This window comes from Aptenodytes patagonicus, chromosome 6 (assembly GCF_965638725.1).
Source record: "Aptenodytes patagonicus chromosome 6, bAptPat1.pri.cur, whole genome shotgun sequence".
NCBI lineage: Eukaryota > Metazoa > Chordata > Aves > Sphenisciformes > Spheniscidae > Aptenodytes > Aptenodytes patagonicus.
The window spans coordinates 3,341,553-3,368,076 of NC_134954.1; the positions used below are offsets into that span (position 1 = coordinate 3,341,553).

At 40.9% G+C, this 26,524-nt stretch overlaps 1 protein-coding gene across 1 annotated transcript in view; it reads right to left on the reverse strand.

Moving 5' to 3' along the window:
• Positions 1-5,745: 5,745 nt before the first annotated feature.
• The window catches only part of PAX3 (paired box 3), an 80,228-nt gene continuing 59,449 nt past the window's right edge, over positions 5,746-26,524 (reverse strand). The window contains 4 exon segments of the mRNA XM_076340621.1: positions 5,746-5,780; positions 6,312-6,558; positions 18,801-19,015; positions 19,860-20,025. Coding sequence (XP_076196736.1) covers positions 5,746-5,780; positions 6,312-6,558; positions 18,801-19,015; positions 19,860-20,025 — 663 coding nt within the window.

Here is a 26,524-nt window from a genome sequence, read left to right on the forward strand (position 1 = left end):
CGACCGCGGGGATGCTCACACAAGGGTGGGCTCCAAAGAAATTTTGTCCATCTCTGAATTGCTGAATTATAAAGTATTATGGGTTAAGTGTGCAGAGTACCTGTAACAATCATCCTTAAAAAGCTAAACTCTTACAGGTATATGCACTTGAGATCATTATGAATAAATGCATATATATGGGGAGAAAAATATTTGTGTTAATGGTACAGAGTCTGTGATAAAAAAACATGGATAATTGTACAGAGGTGTAAGAAAAACTGAGAACATAATTGTGTACAGCACAAGCAAAGATACCCGTGTGAGCGCTGAAAGGAGGAGAGTGCGGGAAGAAACAAGTAGCTTAACATTTGGTTATGGCCTAAGGGACAAACTTTGCTGAAGATGAAGACACCGAATAGTTAATAAAGCTTCTGAACTGTTTCCAATTCTCAGACAAGGAAGCAATAGTTCTGCTCTTATCAGCAACTGCTCTTTCATATTTGTGTATCGAGCTAGCTTTATTAAATTATTCAGCAAAGGTCAAATGTGATGTGTCTTCCTAGTTTTATTATGATTTTTCATGACATTGCCTGAGTAGTTGAATAATAAACAGTGCATGTCAAAACGCTGCAGTGCCCGAGCTATCCACAGGCACTCTGGATTATAAGCCTGCTCAGTCATCAGTTCTGAGGCAATATAAATGCATTAAGCGAATATTTAAACTCCATGTAAGCACTGCAAAGAGTTGCTTGTGGAACCACGACGGCAAAACAGAACCGTGCTCCAGCACTACGTATACGTACCGATTTTGAAGCCTGCTTGTACGATAAATAGTTTGTAAGTTTTTGAACCTGACTAACCATCTAGCTAAAGCACTTTACTCCCTGTGACTGATGACAACTTCCCAGCCTGTGATGAGCTGCCCAGAAGTGCTGGGAGAGAGTAAGTAATGAAAATCTGACAGACCGAAGGGCCTATTACCTACAACGACCGCAGAAGCAGATTGCAATTTTGGTTATTTTGAATAGACAAATATCTTGAACAGATTCAGGTCAACTCATGTGATTCTTTAAGATAACCCTATGACTCCATATAAATATATGCACTGATTTATGATAACACTGGCTACAGAATAAACTGAAAGACACACGAGACTTTTTCAGGCAGTGGCAAATGAGCATTGCAATGTCATATATATATAATCTAAACAAAATACCTATCTAATGTTAATTGAACAGAAATTTAGCAATTTAATTTAATGTAGTTGTTCATATTGTCCCAGAATATTTTTGTCTGGCTCTAGGCAATATCTAGATGCCATTGGAAAAGGCAAAAGAAATTGAAAATGGGATCTTCTGATCAGGGTACGGGTTTTCTTACAGTTATTAAGTGAGCAACAGAACATTGACGTGAACAATACAAAGGTTTATGAATTCAAGCTGTTACAGGTTTCTGATCGTCTCATTGATATTGCCTTCAAATAATTTCTTGTTATTTTATATAGAGATACCTTTTAGTAGTGTACTTTACAGACTTTAAGGTCAGAAGACTTTATGGATAGAAAACATTGAGAACTTTCACGATTACTAGCATAGCAAAAATGTATGCTTTACATGTTAGCAGTAAACAGCACTCTGACAAAAGGGAATACATTTCTTACATGTATGAGAATATATCACAGAACTCAGACATAATTTGCATGCTATAGTCTGTCATACTTCTGAGAAAATGCAAATACATCCTTGCTACATAAATTATTAGTAGCATTTGATAATTTGGATTTCCAAAATTAAGTAACTTTGTATTTTTTCATTAAGTTTGGAGATCTAGGTTACAGACCTATACCCACATTTTTTAAGTTTGAATTTGCACAGACCTTAACCTTGGGATTAAAAATCTAGCTCTAATATCACACTTATGCAGAAACGTATTTCTGAGGACATAGATCCTGTTTAACAATCAGCTATTTTCAGTGAAGATTTGTAGGTTCAGATAGGCATTTTGTGCCTTTCAAAATAGCTACAGAAAGATACAGTTGAACAGCATTTGTCACATGGACAGACATGAGACTTTTTAGCAATATGGAGTAGAAAACCCCATGTGATTATTGGAGAAAAATGTTTATTTATATGTTTTATTTAAATGGGATACACTGAATTATCCAGGGAAAATAGAAGGAAAATAGGTGCCATTAAAAATAATTCTTTTCCTAGCTCATTCATTAAATACTACGCATGCTCAAATAAAGAAATAGTAACATATACCAATGTAAATATATGCCAAAATGCATACATTGGGTATTTTGATGGGCGCAGAGGTTATTTGTAGATAAAGGAAGATTTAAAAGCAAAGAATAAATTAAAAATCACAGTTGTGCCATAAGGAATAAATATTTTTTCATCAAAGCCTGTCTCTCAAGAGTTTCCAATTCTTATGTCTACGAGATGATAGACAGTTGGTTAAGCAGCTGTTATTATTTATTTCCATCTTGTAAAATATGCAACACCCCCCAAAAAAAAGGGGAAGCACCCTGAGATCCGTCCTTTCTGCGCTCATCAGTAAGTAGGTTTTGGACCCCATTGCTACGAGCACATTCCTCCAAGCTATTCCATGGCATTTCTGTCAAACGCAATATCCATGGCAGGCTCGTGCCCCTTTGACTTCCCGAGTGTTCAGGATTCGTATTCCAGAAACACATGTGGCTCCCAAGAACCTCTTCAGCCTTGACAGTGATAACAAGAAGGGATCAACAGTACCCCAAGTAATCCTTATAGCTCTGTCAAAGGTTCCTATGGCGCATCATAAATCAGGAAACTGCTTAGTCCCTCTGCCCTGGGCTCCTCGCTTCCTCTGGCAAGAGCTCATCCCGGTTCCCTGCTCGCACAGCTTGCCTGCGAGAGGACTGGACGATTTTCTCCTTATCTGTCTTGTTTCCAGGCTCTCCTGCTCTGCATTAGCCTCTCACGCAAGGAAGTACTTGGGAGACACTTAAAAAGAGGACGGAGCAGCCAAAATGCCCGCTGTCTAACTTCAGGTTGGAAAAGCACCTCGCCAGTAGCACCGCGGGGATGGAGAAATCACAGCTCTGTCCCACGCCCCACAGCTGCCGGAACAGAAAAGGACAGACAGCGAAGGTGGCATTTTGCATTCATCCTGCAACAAAGGTACACCCTTTCCGGGAAGGAGCAATCATACAGACACCATCCACTTCTGAACGGTGCAAGCAAGCAGGCTTTTATCCTGTACTTCACGGCAAAGGGTGAAAAAGAGGCTTTTTCCCCACGAGGGGGGAAAAAGAGGCTTATTTGGCCTTTGCAGCAAGCCTAGGACACAAGGCAAATGCCAAGGGCCAAATCCTCGGGGAGGGGAAGTAACATTGAAAAAAAAAATCAGAAAAACTAGCAGTTTAGAGCAGGGAATAGGAATTAATAAGAGACTTTTACATTTTAATTGTCACAGAAATTAAAAGCATATCAGAAAAACATAAACTGGAAGGAAAAAAGAAATCCCCTTTCCCCATTTTTCAGCATTTTTTTAACGTCCTCTTTTCAAAAAGTATATTCCTTCCTTTTCCAGCAGAAGAGGGCTAGAGTTAAAAGAACAAAATAAAAATAAAACAAAAATAAAATGCACACAGAAATAGAAGCCGAAAGAAATTCAAGGTGGTTGAATTTTGTGGTCGCCCACAAAACGGCGAGGAAATTAAATGTCTGCCAAGCCTAGTGTGAAGTAAAATTTCTTCATACACTGATGTGCCACTAAAAGTTACTCCATTCGTTTTGAAGGGTCTTCCCCATGTTTCAATCAGCTTGCATGTAAGCCTATTCAAAAATTCTTGAGGCTTCTAAGGGAAAAAAAATATAATTCAGGACAGATACCGCGCATAACTGATTACAAAGTTCCTGCATTGTATGAAGCCATCCCCGTTGCCCTACTTCTGCTGGGTTTAAGCCCGGTTTGTTTTCTTTTAAATGCCCAGCAAAGGCACAATGCTTTTCTCTTGTTGGGAAGACGTACTGCTGGTACCAATAGCACTTGAAAAATGCATAGTTCATGAACAAACACAGAGCTCCGGGTGGCACGTTAGTGGTACCTGGGCATAGAGGCTGCCTGAGGCTCCCGCAGCCCTCGGGTGTGTGCAGAATACGCTGACATAATGAATACAGTTTGCGTTGAAGGTAACATGGTTTATTTCTTCATGATATTCAGATTAAAATGTATCAATGTATTTAGCACAATACTACATTTTAGGACAAAATCATCAGTGCTTTGCAAGTCTTCATAATGTTTATTCATTATAAATAGTAAATATTTACTGAACTTTTTACATGAAAGACGTTTGTTTTTTGTTTTCTTTTTTTATTTGTTTTTTTTGTTTTTTGTGGTTTTTTTACAACACGTATGTTGTTGTAGAGGCTGCAACACAAAGATAATATTTCATTTTTCCATCACCCTTAAGACCAATGTGTGAACTAACCTCTGTACTGAACCTAGTCTAACTCACTACTTCATAGTCCTTAACGCTAAAAGGAATGTATTTGTGTTCTGCCTCCCTCTTTGTTCCAAGAATAGAGAGAAATAAATAAACACCGCCTTCCATCTTCCTCTTCCTCTCAACATCACAAAACACAAATTTATTGACATTCTAAAATGTCACAATGCAAACTTCTTGTAAACCTTGGTTTCTATAATCATATTTTCTATATTGGATATCGCTGTATAATTTAAACAAATGTGTCAAATACAGGTCCATCTCTGTCCATGTCCTGTACATCACTAAAAAAAGTAAACGTAATCATTCATTCGTATTGTTTCCTGAAAACGACCTCTAAATCATGATTAGCAAGCTGGATTTTAGTTGTCCAGTAGACTGCAACATTTCTGTATTTTATCGTCAGGAATTATGCACTGCAAAAATAAAAGTACCTGCAAAAATATAGTTCTGATTCTATCTATATGACTTTGGATGATCCCAAAGTTTGTGTGAGGTACACAGTATTGCACGTTGCTAGGCAGTCGTGAAAAATCAGTCGCGTTGTTGATTTTTTTTTTTCCTCCCACGTTTGTTCGAAAAGGTACAACGGACTAGGAAAACTCCACATACGAAAAGGTAACATCTGCTTTTCATGTTACACAAGATCTCGTCTCTTGGTAAAGCACAACTTGTAAGTGACATTTATTGACAACCTGATTACAAAAGCATGGTAAGATAACCGATAAGTTGCTCGGCAAGTCTTTCGCACTCATCCTAGCTTCCTATGGACCGTGACATTTCCTCTTGATGACAATTTCCAGTGTGTAAAATGGAAGAGGTTCTCCTGCCCTTGCTTCAGAAACTGAGCAGTTTTACAGTTAGGCAAAAGTCAGCACTGGATGTCAGATGAGTCAGAGTACGCAGAGCTCAACTGCTCTAAGTTTCAAAATGTTCCATTTGTCCCAATCAAAGCACATTAATTTCAACAACAAAAAATGGAATGTTTTGCCAGGCAGTGATATTAAATACTGCTCTGTTTTGTATACCCACTCATAATGAACCATGTCGCATTTATTTATTCATTATTGCTTTTGGCCTTTGTCTTCTGTGTAGCTTTATCCAGCCTTCAAAAGTCTACTAAAAGCTATGACTGGAGAGAACATAACAAGCCTGCTTCTCTCAGTGGGGCTGCCCCAGTTTAGGCTGCAGTGTGGTGAGAAGATCCCTCGTATCCGAGCCTTGGAGTGAGACTGGAAAACAAGACCAGCTTTAACTTGAAGTGGACAGTTCATTTATGCAATATCTGGCTTCAGATAATGAAAGGCACCTGCAAAAAAGCAAAAGAAGCTTTTTAAGTCATGCTGTGACAACTTCACAGCATGGGGCCATGCCAACTACAGGTTGACATTGTCATATTTAATACTGATATATCAAAGGAAAGGGACTAATATTTTTATTCCTAGGACAAGTTTGACAAAACTCTATGTATCTAGGATTATATACTGTAATGATTCTTGAGCTGACCTCATTAAGAACATGTGTTTCTAATAGTGGAATGCCAGTGGTTATTTCATTTTGGACAACCCTTATGTTTTACCTAATGGCAATCAGGTTTCATGTCTCAACAATTAATAACATCAAGATGTTGTTGACATCACTTAAGAAAATAATTATGCAGCAGAAATCTTGCTCGAACAATCAGCTATCTCACCAGTGCACTCCACTCGGCTTTGGAGAGAAGTGGTAGTTGGCCATCAGGATCTCTGCTCATAATTTTCTTTGTTACAGACAGAAAGTACAGACCGTTGATAAACGGGTACGGTACTGCACTTCACGGCGCAAATGTCCCAATACTCACTTTGTCCGTATTGTCCATACTGGTAGCCTGTGACAGGGTCCATGCTGTAACCCGTGGTGCTGTAGGTCGGTGGGCAGTAGGACTGGGACGTAGGCAGGCTGTCTAAACTCTTCATATGATCTAACCGCTGGCTGCAGCTGGCTGAGACAGTGGTGGTGGGCTCCAGGCCCCCAGTTAACGGGGACAGGGCATAATCAGTTTGGGGCTGGTGAGGCACACCGCCGTGGTTAGTCAAGAGTCCCATTACCTAAAAGGTAGAATAATAGAAAGAGTTAAAATATGTGAAGAACTGTCTTGCTTACAGAGCCACAGGAGTTCTCAAGTCTGTCATTTGATTTCCCAAAGTAGGTAGACTTGGTATTCAAACCATGCTTTGAGTACCTAATCCAAAGAGGAAGTGGAATTTGGTTGCATCATCCACCAAAATAAAAACTGATGGCTAACCACCAATAAAAAGCGATACCAAGGGCAAATAAGGAAAAATCACTTTTAAAACTTTTATGATTTTAGAGTGCCTGATCCCATGCCCCAGCTGGGATCTCTGCAGATGTTTATTCCTTCAGGACTCAATTATAAGAGATTAAAAGGCAAGTAGTGGCTCTTTAGCCACGCTCTCCTGCACAATCTACAAACACAGAAAAGCTGGGAAAAAGCTCACACAATTTTTTTTTCCCCCCAAGATCAGCAGTCATTAAAATGAAATTAATTTGGAGCGGATCACAGCAATGCTACCGATGGAAGTAACAAAGAATCCCAGCACAACATGAATACGTGGGGAAGGGGCAGAGCAGCCGTAACTCCTGCTGCTGCATGCCCTCTGTGCTGGCCTGGGAAGAAATGAATGTGAGAGAGTAAAGTGATGGTCGCAACACCAGTTCCCAACTTCATCCGCTGAGTTAGAGGACACAACAGAAATGGTCTGGTCTGGCGTTCCAGACCGGCTTCAAGTCAGCTGTGACCCCCTTAATAAGCTGCTTGTACATGAACAGTTATGAAATCAGCAGTCAAGATTAGTTGAAAAGAGATTAGTGGAAAATACGTGCTTGTCCCTATAGAAGCCCAGTCCTCTAGGCCATAATTTCCAGTAGAAAAGCAAACAAAATTTCGAAAGCAGCTGTGCTTTCAAGCAGGAGTGAAGGAAGCTACGGTGATAAGTTATTGTACAAAAATCACTCTCGCTATAGGTTGGTGTGCATTTCCTTTCCCAGCACATCTCTATAGCACATTCTGAAAACAAGTACTACTGAGAGAATTGCTTGATTCTGCTGGAATAAGTTGCACTTCAAAACCTGAGAAACAGCTTGCAGCCTGTAACGGATGGATGGCGTACAGCTTCTGCCAAAACAGCCTATTCTGATAATATACAGGTTGTTCTTCCTCCAAAAAGGCATTACAAATATCTGACACATGCTGTGAGATAATCATTTTGCTTTACTGCACTTCTTACCATAAACTAAAAAGAAACTATTAAAATTGGAGTCTATTTTGTAAAGAACAAATCTGTGCTGATATGAACAGGTCTGGTTCCTGAAGCTCTGATGCTCCTTCTTGAATTGTATTTATTTTCCATCGCAAAAGAAAAGGGTTTATTATCGCAGGGAGCTTGTGGTCCCAGCTCTGAGTTTTGCTTGTGTTTTAATGAATAAATGAAATGAGCCCCAGGGATCATGATTTAAGCAGGAAGGAAGACCCATCCAGGTCTTACACGTCTGACAAGGAAAAGAGCAAGAGGCACAAGCAGAGTACTTCAAAAAGAGACACCCCGATACCTGCACTGAGAACACAAAACATCTCTGCATCGGATGCACCCAAGACATCTCACCGAAAAGAAAAAAAAATGCTGAGAAAGAGGTTCGGTTACTACTTACAGCACTAGAATGTTCACTTGTTTCACTAAGCAGAAAAACAGGAATTTAACTGACGGTATTTTCTGAATGTTTCACAAACAGAAGTTTTCATGCAAAAAGAAGTTTCAAAATAGATCCAAAGACTTCATTTAGATACTGAAATCTTATAACTTTTAAGTTAAAAACACAAAAGAAGAATTTGGATTCAGGCTACAAGATATTTTCTATTTAATTCAAATAGTCTTTTCAATGCACAAAACATATTAAAAAAATTTGAGGTTAATAAAAAACAATTAAAAAAAAATCTCTGGAATCACCACAGATTGAAAAATCATGCTATTTGCACAGCAACTTGCACAGCATTTTTTCCCAAAACTCCCTAAAAGCTGAAATGACTGGGCCCTCAACTTTTTCTTCTAAAAATTGGTTCCTGAAAAGTATTAAAATTTCTAAAGATTATTTTAGTAAGTTTTTCTACTTTAGGAATTACAAACATTTTTCTTGTACCTTTGGTCCTGAAAATCTAGCATGCTTAATGATCTGACATTGCATCAGCAGGATACAATATTAGAACCTATGTTCATTTAGGTTATATTAATCCTTGTCCTTTAAAATTAACACTAATAGAGTTAAAAGAAGAGAAAGATCCACAAAAAACATAGCTGAACTTAAACATTTACATTGAAAGTTACTACTCTGGAAAATATTTATGTTGGCACAAGTATCATGGTTTTGACTACAGTTTAAAACACACAGGGTTTATCAGAGATCTGAAATAAGCGCACAGCCCTTTCCATTCCCGCGTAGCACCTATGTGATACCGATATTTACGGGGCTTTACCGCGTTCTGTTCCAAGTTCAAGGGCAGGGAGAACGGGCTGGGCTCGCGGTGCCCTCGCAGCCCCGCTGGAGTCCCGACGGCAATCTTCTCCGCCTGAGCGCCCTCACATCACACGCTGCCTCTACCTGGACTTTTAGGACCAATTGCCGAGTTGGACAAATAGCTATTTTACCAACTACGTCCTTTAACTAAACTTTCTTCTGCTCAATATTTTCAACAGAATAGAGCCCAAGAACAACATTATTTGGACTTTGCCAACAAAAACAGCGAGCTCAGAAACTTTGGGATTGGAAGTTATTTTAGAGTTAGAGATTAGCCTTGAAATTTAAACCTGGATCCAGACATGATCTCAAAAGCCACTCAAATTTTGGTAGCATCTATATTTGGAGAGAGATTTGTCTTCTCTGACAAACTAAAATTAGCATTTGGTGAGATTTACTTTAAAAATTTTAAATTAATCAGATAAAGATGCCTAAAGACTTGTATCATTAAGCGCATATGCACCTAATAGGCACTTTGGAGCAGAACTGACACAGCTCTCTGTCTCTGAGGTGGAAAACGCTGAAGTCTGAACGGTAACCATCTTCTCAGAAATATCTTCTTCAGAGGCCCTCAGAATCATCCTGCAGTTGATTAGCATCTAAATAATTAGATTTTTGGTCATGCCTGTTTTGAAAGCTATAAGGGAAGTAGCCTCAGGGCAGAAGTCTTTCATACGGTATGTGCCATGACCTTATCACCCATACAAGGAGTTACAGGAAGGGCATGGCTGACTTTCACCTAATCAATTAGAAAGCCATTAACGGGCCATGTCTGCAAGATGCTCAGCACCCTCAGCTTAGCGGTGTACCAGAGACACACGAAGATCTGGGTTTTGCGACTCGGATCTGCTGCTGGCATGAAACAGTACAGTTCTAAACAGGTAAACAGATCTGATTGGTTTACATAATTAAGGAAGACAATAAATTTATTCAATCCATGTACCATCCAAATTGCTAGAAAATATGTACTTCCCTCTGAATTACTTTGGGAAAGCCGAAGTAGTAATTGTCAGCCTCACAGATCCGGATCCCAAAGAAGTTGAAAGAAAAATCGAGGGCTGATCTAACACCTAGGACCAAATGCTGCTGTAACTATTCAATTTATTTTAGAGAAGAACTCCTATAAATGCAAAAAAATCAGGCTGTAAGTTTTCTGGCTACACATATTTTGTTCTCATTTTTTAAAAACACACGCAGAAATGCTGTTTTATTTTTATCTTGATTTTTGCCAGGACATCAGTAACAGTAATAATTTTCTTCTAAAAGAAAGACTGAGTGCTGGGTCAGGATATGAAGAGCCTTCCTCTAGTCAAATGCATAGCCTTTGAGCTCATACAATAGAAGACGGTATATATAATTGATAAAATAGTTCCATTCTATTGGAAAACAAAGGCATGATTAGGAGTAAGCAAAGAGAACACAGTGAGCTGTAACAACCAAACTCTACAGAAAAGTTTTCAGAGAGCACATCCCAAGCAACCCAAAATATTCACTAGGACAAATCCCTTGCTGGAGGGGTCAGCACCGCATCACTAGCCGAGGATATGATCCAGAAAGAAGAGGAGAAATTGAATGAGGAAAGTCTTAAAGACCATGTACGCAACATCTGGTCCATTATCGGCTATTAGAAAATACTTCTATTATCAACAAAATAAAGGCCATTAAACTGAGAAAAAGCTTATTCTATTTAAATGAAACACTATGCCTGTTAATGTGGTTGGTATTTTAGGATGTGGGACCTACCATAGGCACAATAAAATTCTCATATGTTTTAATTCATTTACGCATGCCTGCATTTAATATGCTTTGTGACCATGTCTGCAATTAATATGATTTATGAGAAAGGAACATGTGCAATATTTTTGGGTACAGTGATACAATTTTTTTTCTCCTCCTGTGAATGAAAGATTTAATGAAACAGCTCAAGGAAAATTGTTGGCAGTTAACGTATTAAGTTGAACTGACAGAATCATGAGTAAACTTTAGTGGAGTTAATGATATCCTCTTATCTGACCCTGACACATTTGCAGCATGTAATTTACAGAAGCTCTGTCCAGGGAATCTTGACAAATGCTCCTAACGATGTCAGGGCAATGTTCCATTCTAATGTAAAACAGATGTGGGTCAGATACCCTCATTCATCACTAACACTGAAAATTTCAAACTCCTTCCGAGATGAATGGCGTTACCTGCTGTTAACTCTTTTCACTGTAGAAAAAGCTCTCCAAACCAAAATATTGCACAAGAAAGAACACAGAAAGGATGGTTCTAATGCATCAGAATGAGAGATTTAGAAGATTAAGTGAAATTAATTAACTACATGGATCTATACCTATAGGATCCTAGAACCACATTGCCGATTCATTTTATATAGATGAGTATTTCTGCCAAATATAGGAAGAAACCCAACAGAAAGCATTTTCGTGCCAAACGGCAAGCACTGGGAACCACATACTTGGCTAATGAAAATAGGAGCAAATACACTGACTTTGAACATCTGATGATCTGACCTTCTGCATCCTCATACCAAATGAGACCTCATGCTGATTTCACACCACTGGACATCAGTGGTAGCTACACTGAAATGAGAGAAGGTGCACTGGTGTACATTTAGGGTAATTAAGAGGATAACTTGATCCTTCATGAATTATATTTTTATCTACAGGAGATTACTAATGTTCACAACATTATCACAGTCTGTCATTGAACCCGTGTCTTTTTTCAGGTGCTAGATCATGGAGTCACAGGACTAGGTAACGTTATCAAAATAATTCAAAGAGAAGCTAATTATCTAGCTCCTGGTTGGATGGAAAATGTCAAGACAACTGAAAAAGTAAAACAGAAAGCCCGAAGAGGAACATATACTCACAATGTTTATATCAACATATATATATATATGAATTTGTAAGTGTGTATATATAAAATTAAACATCTCAAAACTTTTTCAGGCAGTCTCGGAGACTGTAGACTCGTGAGTTTAAATGCTTAAATATGGCAGTATTACGTACAACAGTTCATAACAAGCCTCAATTTGAGATTATGTTGCTCTCTGCCTGTGAACTCTTCTCCTCCCCCCTTCTACTCAACCCAAAACACAACAGAAGGATTCCGGCCATCATGAAAACCAGCCCAGCTGTCTCTAGCTGGGCTCTCACGCACCTTCCCCTCCACAACTGGGATACACAGGTTTGTTCCCTCTGAAAGCAAAACAAACAGAAATTACACTTTTTTTTTATTATTATTATTTCAAACAGTACTCAAATTTTTTTTGCTGGCAGATGGCCAGGGGATGGGATCTGCAAAGCTTTCACAGGAGGACCCTCACCAAACTCAGCGTTTGGCCCTACAACAGCAGCTATTGCACGATCTACACCTACAGGGCTGGATTTGCCAACAGGAAATTGCTACAAAATCCTAGCCATTTAGGTAACAGCAATAAGTTATACATAAACCTGGGGAAAAAAAGATAACGGACAAGCGTAACTGGAGGAATCCAACCAGTAAGGAAGGGTTCACTCACGAGGCTCCCATTAATGTACCTGCCAGGGCCTCCAATCTAACCAGCACTGGGGAAAAACAAGCATTCTGCTATTTTGACTAGAGGAAGGCTCTTCATATCCTGACCCAGCACTCAGTCTTTCTTTTAGAAGAAAATTATTACTGTTACTGATGTCCTGGCAAAAATCAAGATAAAAATAAAACAGTTCTCTCTAGAGGGGTAGACAGTTTTGAAGGAAATTGAGCCCCATGCATTTAAAGACGGATACATGGTTTTCTAGAGTGACTTTGCTAAGGATGAAATTCTGCTCTTTCTGATCCCACTGCAGTACATGCTTTTCACTGAATCATGCCATGGTATTTTTAGTACCTTTCTTTGGAAATCTAAAATATAGAGCATAATTAAGGACTCAAGGGAGCCATCTGTGATTACTCATCACAAAGCCCTCATTCATATACCAGTCCTTAATTGAATAAATATGCAAGTATTCAGATTCCTGTTGATACTTCTATTTCGTAAATTCATTAAAGAATTAGAAGTTCACCAATGCATGCCAGTCATATACTCTATGAAGGGCTGACTCATACTTTCACTTAACAAGTGGTTCAAATTGAACTCCTACGTGTAGCAATAGTTAAAAAATATTTTAAGGGTTGCAGTGATGCCGAATACTCAGCCTGCATACAGTCTATGGAGGAAGGTAAGTCAGTTTTGCGAGCAATATCATTAAAAAAGGGTTAAGAAAACCAAGAAACTGATATGTTTTATATATATTGTGTCATTTTACTGTTACGTTTTTGTATTTAAGATCTCTATATTTTTTTATTGTATTTCTAAACATTTATTTTAATAAAGTTACAGTACAATCGGCTTAAATTTCCAGAAAAGTCCAGAGCTTTTTTTTCTATCTCCATGTAAGATTCCGGAGCTGTAAGAGAAGATCTGTTTTTTGAAGGCTGAAGCCCCACCCACCCCCCCAGCTTTTCTGGCATGATGGGGATGGAGGTGGAAATAGGCCCAGAGACAGAAGTTAAGGTGGACGTTCAAAATGTAAGGTCACCTGTTTATTGTTGTTGCTATATTAATATATCATGTTATAGTCCATATACATATATAATTATAGTATTTAAAATATTGCAATATTTACCAAACGAATAATAAATGTTATTATTCTTGCACGATAACAATTACAAAACTATTGGATCCCATCTATTTGTACCTACTCCAGAAACAGAAATAATCAATACCATTGGCTGAACTTGTTTTTAAAATAAAAACAAACAAAAAAAACCCCCCACCTTGTGCTCACGAAAATTATATCATGTGAATTAAGTTTCTTCCTCACAAAGAAATCCCTGACCTCTGTCTCATGTTCTTGGGTCATTAAGCGAAGAGCTCTCAAAGCCAAGTTCATTGTGACCAAGATCATGAGCTGCTCATTGGTGTGGGACTGGGATCCAAATGAAATGTTTCTGTGGGCAACCAGTTGGACACTCATTCGACAGAAGGTATAGGAAAAAGTATAATAAATTAATAGTTGCTTCCCCCCCCTCCTCCTGTCCCTCTTAATGAGGGAATGCAAGTTTTTAGCCACTGGTTCCTGTGTTTCCCTTAAAAGCAGAGTTAACAAGACAATATGAACATATCTAACTGATTCGACAGCTGCCATCAGATCCATACTTCAGGTTAATGAAAACCAAGTGCTCTCAAAGACTTAAGAGAAGCCAATTGCCTAAGATCTATCTCACCAAAAAGAGTTAGGGGATAATTCTGAAACTCAGGCAGTGAAATGTTTTGACAGTAGAAGAAAGAAACCTTGAAACAGCTTGCATCTTTACTGCTGCTCACAGAAAAGTTTGGAGTTTTCTTATCAAGATTATTCCTGAGCTCCAGGTAACGGCATGAGAACTGCAAACTTTGTTAAAGACTGTTATGACCTTCTCCACAACCCATTCAACATTCAGTCCACTTCCCATTTTGAAACTGCAGCCTTTAAAGTTACTGGTTTGATTCAATTATGGGGGAAGATGACAAGGAAGAGGAAAAAGTAGATGCGAGAAGTTTTCTAGAGGGCAAGGAGGAAAAAAAAAATTATTTCCAGCAGGAGACGGGTTATGCACAGTTGTTCTTTTTCCAGTAAAAACTTAACACTGCAGTACTATTTAAGTCTGGGTATCCTACGGGTTCAATACAGGAAGCAAGTGGCCTCGCGGGCAGCAATGCGAGCAGAGTATCGCTGCTCCATCTGAATCCACGAGCAGTCCGAAATGGCACGCTTCAAAACCAGCGAACTGCCTGAACCGCCTGCTGTAGCGCAAACTCTGCTGCTTTGCCACTAATAAAAAGCACATGACAAGGTCAAGGGATGCCCGTGTACGCCGGAAAAGCCTTTTCCCTTATCTTAAATGAAGCAGTTCAAAATATTGATATCCTGCCTTAAAAACAATCTGCTCTCTAGTACGACCATACACCTGCAGCTGCGAGACAAGTGTTTTTGCAGTCGTTCTTCCGCTTTCCATGGAAGAACCGGCGATGACTGTTAATGCCGGGATCAGAAAGGGACACGCCAATTCAGAGGCACACTTAAGTCCCGTACACACACATTAACACATAGATAGGCTACTCCCTAATAATTTTGAGTTAACAAATGTTTGTTAAAAGAAAACGCACCAAGCAACTGAAACCTAATTTGAAAAGGAAATACAATATTCCCATAAACGTATGCATGAAAGCCAAGAAGCTGCATAATAGGCATGGAAAACATAAAAATATGCAATTTACATATATTACACACCAATAATCTCCATTCTGACATTATACTTAAAAAGCTCTGGCTGAGATGGCGTGCTTGCAGTTTGGTTGCTTTTTCATGAAATACAAACGAGGACACTCCTGGCTACCAGTTCCCCGAGACATTAATCCCTGTCTTTTTCCCACAAAAGTCAACCCTTTGCAGGCCTGTAAGACAGAGGTTCTTCTCATCACAGCCAGGTAGCAACGAGTAAACCAGAGGAATGAGGAGAATAATCAGTCATCTGGAAGAGATCTGCAGACCTTGTCTTGATGTTAAAAAAGTGCTGAATAGTATTAACAAGGTGGGACTCTTTCTAGTCCCTTATTCTTTTAAACAAGAAAACGCTTCATTTCCCAGCCTGAAAGACAGGTATGTTATGGAGCATTCTGCTTCCTAAACCTGACCAAAACATACGGTCTTCTCTAACTTCCAAGTTCACGGCTAACACGATAAAAATAAAGTTACAGCACCCTAGCCACCTCCCCTTGTCCTCTGCCTTCACCCAGTGCTTGCCTGAAACAACGTATTTGTCCATCATGCTCAAGAACACAGTTAGAAAGGAAACATCCTGCATGGAAAATAAAGCTTCCCCGGGGGTCTGCGTGTCAGACCCTCATTTGGAATAAACTGAAGTCAAAGGGGAAAAGGAGGTTTAAGTCTGGTAAGAATATGATCCCATGAATCTTAATATTAGATTTTGTTCTGCACATTCTGAGGGTTTTTTTTTTTTTTTAAATCACAAAAGATTATTTGGGCTTCAGACAAAGCCCCCGCTCCCCCCTCAGTCACCGTAAATTCAGCTTTACACACAGTACGTCCACAGAGCGCTTGCCTGAGAGGACATTGATGGGTGGAAACATTATGTTAATGGTTCACACACCCAGATTTATTGTGGTCAAAAATCCACCGGCTAGTAAAAAGACCTTCTTTCCTTCTCATCTAAATTCCACGCACGCAGGCAGGGCACTGCAACATGCCCACTCAGCAGGAAAACTCCTGGTTCTCTCTCTTCATGAAATCCCCAACACAGAACGGGCTTTCGACTTGCCGGCCACCTGGGCGCCTGCGGGAAGAGCCCCGAGGAAGCGTGACGAGGGGAGGCACTGCGACACACCCCGCGACTAAGGGGCATTTCACACACAGTAACGTCGCACGTACGTGACCGACGTCTGAGGCTCTTCTTTCGGGCGTAAAGCACGATCGCTGTTTTGCTAGAGTCCCACAATTTGTTGCACATAATTTACATATTTGAGGCTGTATCACTCCCTTCTATAAACACAAAGCCTAAGGTATGTCATTTTATACATACACACATTTTATACATGTCTCTAAGTCATTGTTTAGGCCCCAAAATTGTTTTAGAGGAGCCGTTGGTAACACCGCATGAATTTAGGGCTGGGGTTTTTGTTTGTTTGTTTGATGGAAAGATCTTTATCAGCCAGCGAAGGTAATCATTCAGTTGCCAAGAAGCTGTTCAAAATCTCAATGGATATAAGTAATCTCCTGTACGCGTTCAGTGATGAACACAACGTCAGCTTTTGAGTGATCAGCCTTCTCCTAAACCTCTTGGTAGAGGTGCAGGATAAGGCCAGGAGCTAAAAGCACCGGGGTAGGCAAAGGTTTCAAAAGTCTAAGGAAAAACAACAAAACCCAGAAGTTTCATAGTGTAAAGACAGGGCTGGGTGTAAAGAAGCACAGTAACTGATTAAAGACGTCTAATCTGCTCCGGGATCTCCTTTTGATTATATCAAACCTCAAATCAGCAAGACTTGGGGGGGAGGAAACCTGGCCTCACTTTTTTGTCCCACTTTGCCCAGACACCACAAGATTTCTTTACTGTTTTGCCCCACTTCTGTGACATGGACAAAAAAAGCTTTGTGAAAAGAAGAAAAAAAAAAAAAATTTCCACATTTTCCATAGCCAGAACCAACATACGTTTAAACTGACACTAACAACTACTTTTGATGGATTAACACTGAATCCCAGAAAGATGTTTACATCAAAATTGTGGAAGCCTTGCACACTATGAAACTGGCCATTTTAAAAAAAAAAAAATTAAGCAACTAATGTAATGTCATGGCTTTGGTTGGAGATTGCATTTAGAAATCAGAATTCTTTCGAACAAAATCCATTCAAGTCTTGTTGGAAGCACATCCGTTTGTTTTTCTGTCGGTATTTTTTTCCTGAGGTTTCAAGCCATAAAGTTTTGTACCCCTCTCTATGCTATAGGAATCTGTGAAACTTAATTACATTTACTGTTACAAAAAAGGGTTTATGAACTTTTGCCTTTGGGCAAAAATGTTTATTTCATTGCCTTTGTTATTCATTCTTTTCAACTCCAGTGCCTTTGAACTTTTCAGCTGCACAGAGTTATCACCGTTGCACAGGAACCAGGAACTGTACTCCCGAGATGCAAACCACAAGTTGAAGAAAACCAAGGAGGCAAAGATATACGAGTCGTTATTTTGGCCACCCTTTGTGCCATTAAAATCTCATTTTCTGCCTATTAGAATGCCCTCTCCCTGCTTCGGCAGTGGTGATAGTCAGTGATTAGTGTGTAATTGAGTATAATTGTCTTTTCACTTTTCATTTGTGTCATTCTGAGCTTCTCTCTGTTTTTCTAACCACTGAGAGGAAAAAAGGGTAGAAAAGATAAAGCTGTTAAAACTCTCACTTTCAGCCCTGAAGAGATTCCTGATTGTAATTATAGATTGCATCCTCTTTGTGACTTCTCAGAATTTAGTGGACATCTCTTTCCAAGCACCTGGGCAAAGCTCTCGCTAATAAAATAAACTACCATCTATTCAAGCTTTAACTAATAATGTCAGCTTCAGACAGATGCCGCGCGTAGGAAAATTTAACCAACCTTTTGACACTCAATTATCAAGGCAATTTATTAACATGATTTCCTAAAAAGAGCTCATGCAAATTAGAAAAACAATTATGGTATTCATGCATTTATATATTGCCAAAGAGCAGTAATACTCCTAATTTATGTATTTATAACTCGATTACGGCTCATCTCCATGTGTACTGCTCAGCCCTTGGAACTCTCCTCGTACAACTCGCCTGTAATTTTCCTGGACCATCCGGTAAAACCTTGGTGAGGTTACCTTAAAGAGATATTTTATTTCTAGGAAAATCTACCTGACCTACTTGCTGTACCTAGCCATGGATCTTCAGGAAAACAGCAGTACATTACAAACGCTTGACAACTGAATGTAAACACGAAGCATGCATGATTACATTATAAATCACTTGAAATTAAATATAAGCTCTGACTCTTGATTCAGCCAGTAGGAGGAAAAAAATGAAAAAAGAAGGAAACTAGCAAACTGAAATCATGTGGCTTGTATAAAGAATACATTATGGTTTAAATTTGGCAATTCATTATACTGTGGCCTGAGGGAATAGACTCTTTGGTTCTGGTATACAGCAAATCCTCTGTCTGAAAACACAGGACTGACCTGAGGTGAAAGGCCATTGCCAATGGCAGGGTTCATGGGATTTGAGGGCCCGGACGGAGGCACAAAGCTGTCTGTATAGCTGGAAAATCCATGCCTGGTGCTGGGTAGGCAATAGGCAGAGCTGCTCTCTGGATTCGAAGGGAGGCTGCTTTGGTGTACAGTGCTTGGAGGGAGAGGCTGAGGTCTATGGACGGTGCTGCTTGGATCAGACACAGCTAGAAGCAAAAGAAACATGTTGATATGTTTTCCTCCTTTTTTCTGGCATAATAAGTTCATTATGTGAAGCTCAACTTGACAGAATTGCATCAGGACCTGCATGTAAATACCGGTTAAATAGAAAGGTAAGTCTTTAATATTGCTGGATATTTAACTGGCCAGTTAAATTACATTAAAATTCTTAAGACTGTAAAAATTATAACAACAGACACATGCAGTTTTCAGACAATCCTTAGTGGGTACATATGTTCAGAATTGCTACAGCAAAATTAAAAAGAAAATTTATATTTCTATATATATCATATATAAGATGTAATATACTACTTTTATATATATATATAAGGAAAAGCTTTATTTGTTTAGAAGACTGGTAACAGGCTTTCACCTCCTGGTCACAGCACAGGAATTCTGCCACGATTTGTAGTAAACCTAGCTATGGATGGGAGAAGCCCTGGGCTTTGCAAAATTCCCTTAATTAGAACGTGGCTTGGCAAAAACATACACCAACAGTCTGCCAGGCACTCTCAGCGGAGGAGGCCAACGCAGCGGAAGGGTAGGGAAGCGTGTACATCGCTTTACCGAACACGGCACCTCTGCTGTGCACCAGGCTACCGTTTCTCTAGCTAGCACCCTTCACATGTAACCAGCCCTTTCTTGCAGCAAAACAAACCCGAGTTCTTACATGCTTAAAATAAGCAGGCTTGCAATGAGCTCACTGACCTCAGACCCTAAATTAGCGAACGCCCCTTTTTCTACGTTAGAGAAGAAAATGTTTCTACAGTGGATCAACAGAGGAAACCCCCAATAACACTATTTTAACCAAGTACCTGTTGGCTACTGTACCTTGGGGTATGGAGGTGGGTTGGTAGGAGGGCTCAGAGAGCTGGTACGTCGGCAAAGTTGGCATGGCACTGGGTGGAAATCCTCCTGGGATCAGATGGTTGAAAGCCATCAGTTGATTGGCTCCTGCCTGTTTCCTCCATCTAGCGCGACGGTTACTAAACCAGACCTACAAATGTTTTAATTAGGGACATTTGATTTTTGTACATTTAATATGGGTGCATCAGAAATAATGGCATCGTATTTCAAATGCATTCAGTGTCCGAGAAGAGAGAGACAGAAGATGCACACTGGGCTCAGAGCTCCTAGAGGAGAAAGGAGCCCTTGGCACACACTTCCATGGTTCAACAGACAGGACACAGGAATCCCGAACCCTAGTTTCCTCTCAAATACAGCCTCTCCTGAGAAGCAAGCTGACTAATGCTTTCGAGCTTTACTGCTTTTAATGGCTATCAATCGCTATCCTTATTGTGCCAGATTTAACGAGAAAGGGAAAACATCTCTCTATTTGATCTAAGTGCCAGCCAAAGCTATTCGGTCTGGATTGTATTGTCTTTATATTTAATTTGCTGACAAGTTAGCGGCATCGCTTAACGCGCTGTTGGAATATGTTGGGATACTATATTGCCCTAATGATCAACAGAACTTTAAGCTTTTAATTTGAAAAATACAAGCCCCGCGTACAAAACACACACATCCCTCCCAGCAAGTTTTCATGTATTCACATATGTACAAAACATCTCTTAATAAACTTGACATTAACAGTAGATCAGAATTTCAGTACTAGATTTGCATTTCAGAACCACTTTGAAATCTGTTCCCAGGACTGGGTACCAAACAGATGGGGTTTGGATTAGTAGGACATTTTAGCTATAAATCTGCTTTCCTTCACGTCATTCTCAGTTCATGTTTTAAGTTTTCCGAGTCTTGGATGGCTCTTATTGCCTCCAAGAAAGGACGAGGCAATACTTCACAACTGCAGACATAATAAGAGTTGCAAAACACATAGGTTAATATTGATATTACAGTGATTACACACGCCACAAATCAGAAGGGCAACCAGCCACAGCAGGGGTGCCTGGACCAGCGTGCATCCACGCTGCCCTGCTGCAGGTTTAGAGCAACTTCTAGATTACAGCACTCAGGTCCATGAGGTGGACCACTGCAGAAAAGAAAGGTCGTTTGAGATAACGCAGGCTACACATGTTTGCAAACAACCAGACAGTTACTCATCATTGTACACCCTGAAGCAGCTGCAATGATCATCCGTGGATACCATCAATTAGATAAGACCTTAACTGAGCGTTAGCATCTTACGAGGTACATCTGCACAGCCTGTAAGGCAGTCTGGCCAGAAAGCCACCGAGGCATGCGAGCTGATGAGTCACATGTGGACGTATTTGTAAAAGTAAGTTGGGTCTCAGATCTTGCCACCCTTCCTGCAAGCAGCCCGTGCTGGCTTATGAATCAGCCATCGCAGCCTGGATTTCTAGGCGCAACATCATTTACAAACCACGAGTGGCCCTTACAAAAGAGTGTAACAACATTTTGGACCACACTGTGGGCTTCTCTTCCGCTTGCATAGCAGGAATGGTGGGACTCACTGGGCCATCTGGTTTCTGATGTGGGCCATCTGTCACCCTGTAGTTTGATCTGGCCTCATCCTCTTTTCAGAATGAGATGCTCAGTTCACACAGCTGCCTCCTCCCCTTTGGCCACAACGTCTACTCCTCAATTACACACTCCCACTCCGGTTTAAGATTTAGGACAGAGAGATAGATGGAGGCTCTGTTCTACCTCAGGAATCCCTCTCTTGGTTTTTTGCTGTACATGCTAACCCTCCCTCTGCCTCCACGCAAACCATTTCTGACAGCAGCTGGCAGGGACGAGGCACCAGGGTGGAGATGTGAGACCTGCCATGAGCAATAGTTGAGGATGGGTCTAGCTAGATTCAGCAATATTTTTTACTTTCTCATCCTATAGACATCTACGTCCTTTTTTGCCTTTCTCTGTACCCTTTGCTTCTCTCACTGACATTTAAGTCTAAATTTCTTATTTAGTCCTCACAGACTCCTTCCACCTGCTTATGTCTCCCAAAGCCCACCAGTCTCACACTCCTGCAGCAGTATCTTTTCAAGATGACCAAAGAAAAGGAAAAAGGGGCAAGACACGCTGAAAAGGAAGGAAGAGGCTTTGCTAAAGAGCCAAAGAGCACTTAGGAAGGATAATGGAGGTCAGACAGGGAGCAGAGAACAGCAAACATGTTGTAATTAGCCTACCCATGTCATTAACTATGGCTTTCTCCATGACACTCTCCCTTCTTCAGGTCAAGAGGGTTATCTGATGATCTTCAAATGCTTTGGGAACACTAACTGAACTACACTATGTGAGTGGATTTCACTGAGGAAAATGAGGTAACGAGATTTTTGTTTCCTCTACAGATAAGCATTTGCCTTCAAGCCCTAGATCTTTATTAAAATGAGTCAAATCCCAGACTTCAATTCAGTAGCGAGCGATTTGCATTAATGCCAAGTTTTATGCTTTTATTTGCAGATAGATTTTGGCTCATTTTATAGATTTGCATTTTTCCAGAACCGCAGATATGTATTAAACATCCCTGAAAGGGACACGTTCAATGGTATCAAAAAGTCTACAGCATCCCCGCGATGAACATCCTTGCGCAGAGCTCTGTTGCTGCCTGGACCCCCACCCAAATTAAGTGGGACTCTGCAGGGGTGCAGGAACCTGCCTGGGCTCTGCAGAAACAAGGCTGTGTATTGCCACCTCGGTCCCATGCGATCGGGACATGCTAAATGGGTGCTACTTGACCGGCACCCGTGTCACACGCTGCTGGCGCAGCCGTGACTCCAGGCTCGTCGGCTCCGGCCACTGCCACTCCGCTGCCTCGCTGCCCCATCAGCCGCAGCACACACCTTCTGCCGCTTGCCCTGGCTTCTTACTTTCCCCGGGCAGCAGGAAGGCAGATGGCACCTGGCTAGCACCGGAGTTAGTCCAAAATTAACTCACCAAAACCCCTTGAACAAATTCAAAACTGCAGCGTGCGTCTTACTGCCACTAATACCACGCGCGCTCGTCACTACAGGACGGTAGAGGCACATTTAAATACAAAACAAAACCAACCCAAAACCCAACAACCCACACCTTTACAGTAAGCACCAGGGGTCCGATCCACATACGTACTTGTTTCACTTTGATTTTAACAGGCTTTGGACCATCCCTGGTAAAAATACTAAAAATTATTTATCTTTAAAATGACCATAAGTGCGGCCCCAACTCTTACCATCGCACGTTTCTACAGATGAACACACTGAAGCTCTGAATCTGTAATTCTGGATGTTTTAACACCATCGTTTTTACTATTGTTACTATTTACTGTCATGGCTTGAGATTTGGTTTGCAACTGTCTTTAACTCTATTTTATATCAGATAACTGCAGGTTTCAGATGTTGTGTGTGACAGAACACAAAGAAGAAATAATGTAACAGTAAGACAGGAGGAAAAAAATACAAACAAAATTGAAAATGGGTTTTGGAAAAATCAAGAAAAAATTACTCAAAACTAAATATTTTATTTACATTTTATGTAATGTTTATTAAAATTAGCCAGATCCCAAACTTTACTCAGTAGCAGTTATATGATTCCTACGTTAACTGAAATGATTTATTTTATTATTATTTTTTAATCATAGTATTTCACTTAGACTACATTTGGCTAACAACTTATTCTCAAGAGTTCAGGTTTGTTTTTTTTTTTAAATCAGCACATATCACAAAGAATCCATGTGCACTACTACCACTAATTAAAGAAATCTTGAAAAGTTTTGCCAATATCAAGCCAAGACTCAAAAATAAATCTAGTCACCACAAGCCAATGTGTCTGCTTAGAAACATATTGTAAACACCCGAGGAAACATTTTCTTTTGTCTGTACATTTCCAACATGATTTAAACACAATGTCCTCTTATGTTCAGCAAATTTCAACTTCCACCAGCGTGACAGAATCCTCATCTTACGAGTGGCCTTTTCAAACCTAGCAGGTTCCCCATAACATGCTCCTGTTCTCCCACGGCCTCCCTTCCGAGAGGGGAGCGATCATCCCCTGGGTGCGGAGATGCTCCGAGTGCAACGCAGCCCCTGGGGCAGATCACAAGTCTCACACCGTGAGAAAGTGCCACCCTGCAGTGGGCCTAACAGAAAACCAACTCTGAACCGTCTACGCCTACTTCATCGGACGAACTAACGTATCTTGTGCGTTGCCTTCACCAGCAACAGCACGGATCTCGGTGGAAGGCAGACCAACCCTCGACAGTACTTCAAATCGCCACTACCACACCAAATTCACCCGTGGAAGCAAAAGCAGCGGGTAAGCAAGCTAGTGCATTTTGCAGACTCAAAATATAGCCTTCTTGCACGAACGGTACTGTGTCTGAAGGAGTCCGAGCTCTAAATTAGGTCAGCATTGTGCTTGGTGCTGTGCAAATGCAGACACGGACAGAGGAAACACGGCTTGTCTGAGGGACCCAAGCATCCAAACGCGATGATGTCTGCACCAGAAGCCAAGTCACATTTATTTTAGTGAGGCTCTGGCTCCCTAGTTTCTATGTCACTTTCAAAGATGGAATGTAAATTACCCAGATGATTTGGAAACAAAATTGAACCCCGGGTGTCTGGCCAAAATGTACATCTCAAAAACAGAACTGAAGAGGATGAAATGTAGAGGAAAAAGGGGGAAAAAAAATAGCCCTTTAAGGGAAGTAAGTATTGGAGGCTCCAGTTTTTCAAGCATCTGGAACTGGACTGACCAAAAGAGAAATCAGTCCCCAACAGAATATATAAAAATGTATTTTGCACCAACGTAGAATGGATGAGGTGAACTAATAGGTTTCTCCCATCTCTACTTTCCAATATTTAGATTCTGCTTTTTATTACCATTTTTCCTTTAAGTAGTTTGCAAGTGATCACGCCAACATCTTAGTTCGTTGATCTCAACAGGATATGCTTTAAAAGATGCATTTATTCACTTGGGAACACACTAGTGTAATTAGCCTTGACATTTCAACAGTCTGATCATAAACACAGAGTGCTCTATGTGCTTTTAAGGCAAAAAGATCTCTGAACCAAGAGGGCAAAACATTCGAGATGTGAATTTTGCAGGAAACCCGTGGATATTTTGTTAAACACAGTCCTGACCATTGCAAGCATGAGTGCCAAAACCACACAAAGTCAAAAGACTGATGTATTGTTAACGGCACTTTTAATTTGAGATGGGGGGGGGTTGCCCCCCTTTTTGCCTTACGATATTTTTCATGGTAACTGCCTCCCCACCCCCCTATTCCCCGCCTCTCCCTTCCCCCAAAATTCACATGTCCAAAATAAAGCCTGACGGTCCTGGAAGCAGCAGTCCTTGGTGGGTGTGCCATGAGGGAGTGAATTTGGGGTGTGCCAGAAGCAGCGGGGCTGCCTTGCGAAGAGGGGAGGCTGCATGAGGAAACTGGTAGTGAAGCTGGGCTGCACCAGCCCCGACAGAGGCGACTCCGTTACCTTTGCGAAACACGGCAGCGTGACTTCTAACGACACCCGCAGCGCCCGGTCCTGCAGTCCCTGTCGATGCCGGACCTACATTTACTTCAGCAGCCTTCAGAGCAGCCTGTGCAGGCACTTTCACCCTCTCGCCAGGCCAAACAGCTCTTATGCCTGCCTGACCCGACTGGGAGTTCATTCAGAGAACACAAAACAGCACGGAAAAAAGGAAAAAAGGTGGTTTTTTTTCCTTCCCTTTTCTTTTTTTGCAGTAGGGTGAATTTCCATCCTGGCTCGCCATGGTATCAGATGAGCTCCAGGGAGAGCACTGCCAGGGACCAGCCGTAGGAGGAAGAAAGAGGAGAAACGGAATTGCTTTTTAGCAACAACTAGTTGGTAAATCAGCTTGGCTGCGACGTCCACGCCCCCCCAGCCTCCGACGCACAGAGGCACGCCATGGGTCAGCCTGTTTCCTCGCAGCACCCCAAAGCGGTGCTGCTAGCCTGCTGAGAACGACCTGCCGTGACCACCAGTGGGAACGCCGCGAGGCTGCAGGTTCTCCGCCTGGGGTCTGCCGGGAGCTGTTGTTTATGGCGACGGGAAGTCACGCTGGTTGGGATACACGGAATTATCAACGTGATGGAAACCAGAGTTCTTTTAAAGCAAGCAAACAAACAAACAAAAAAAAGAAAACCACACAAACAAAATTTAAAAAAGAAGAAAAAAAGAAGACCAAAAAACCACTAGGCTGTGCCAAAGGGAACGAGGACTTCCAACCACCTCCCGCTGCGATCCAACATACTCAACCCTCATAGGTTTCTTTGAAAAGACTTTGACTCAGTCCTACAGAAATACTTCTACCACACTGCAGCTGAATAGTTCTGCAAAATATTGAGTAATAAGCAAACTGAACTGTGTATTTATAAATTAAAGTGCCACTAATCTGAGCCTCAGGCAGCAGGGACCAGAAAAAGAGAATCAAAATCACATCCCTTCTTTTCCTTTATATTTAAAAATGTCTTCTTGGGCCTGCATATGATTGTAGCTGGCTAATTTACCCATAAGAATTTCTCCTTTACCCGGGGGGGGGGGGGGAATCTGCAATTACAGGGTTATCTACTACAAGAA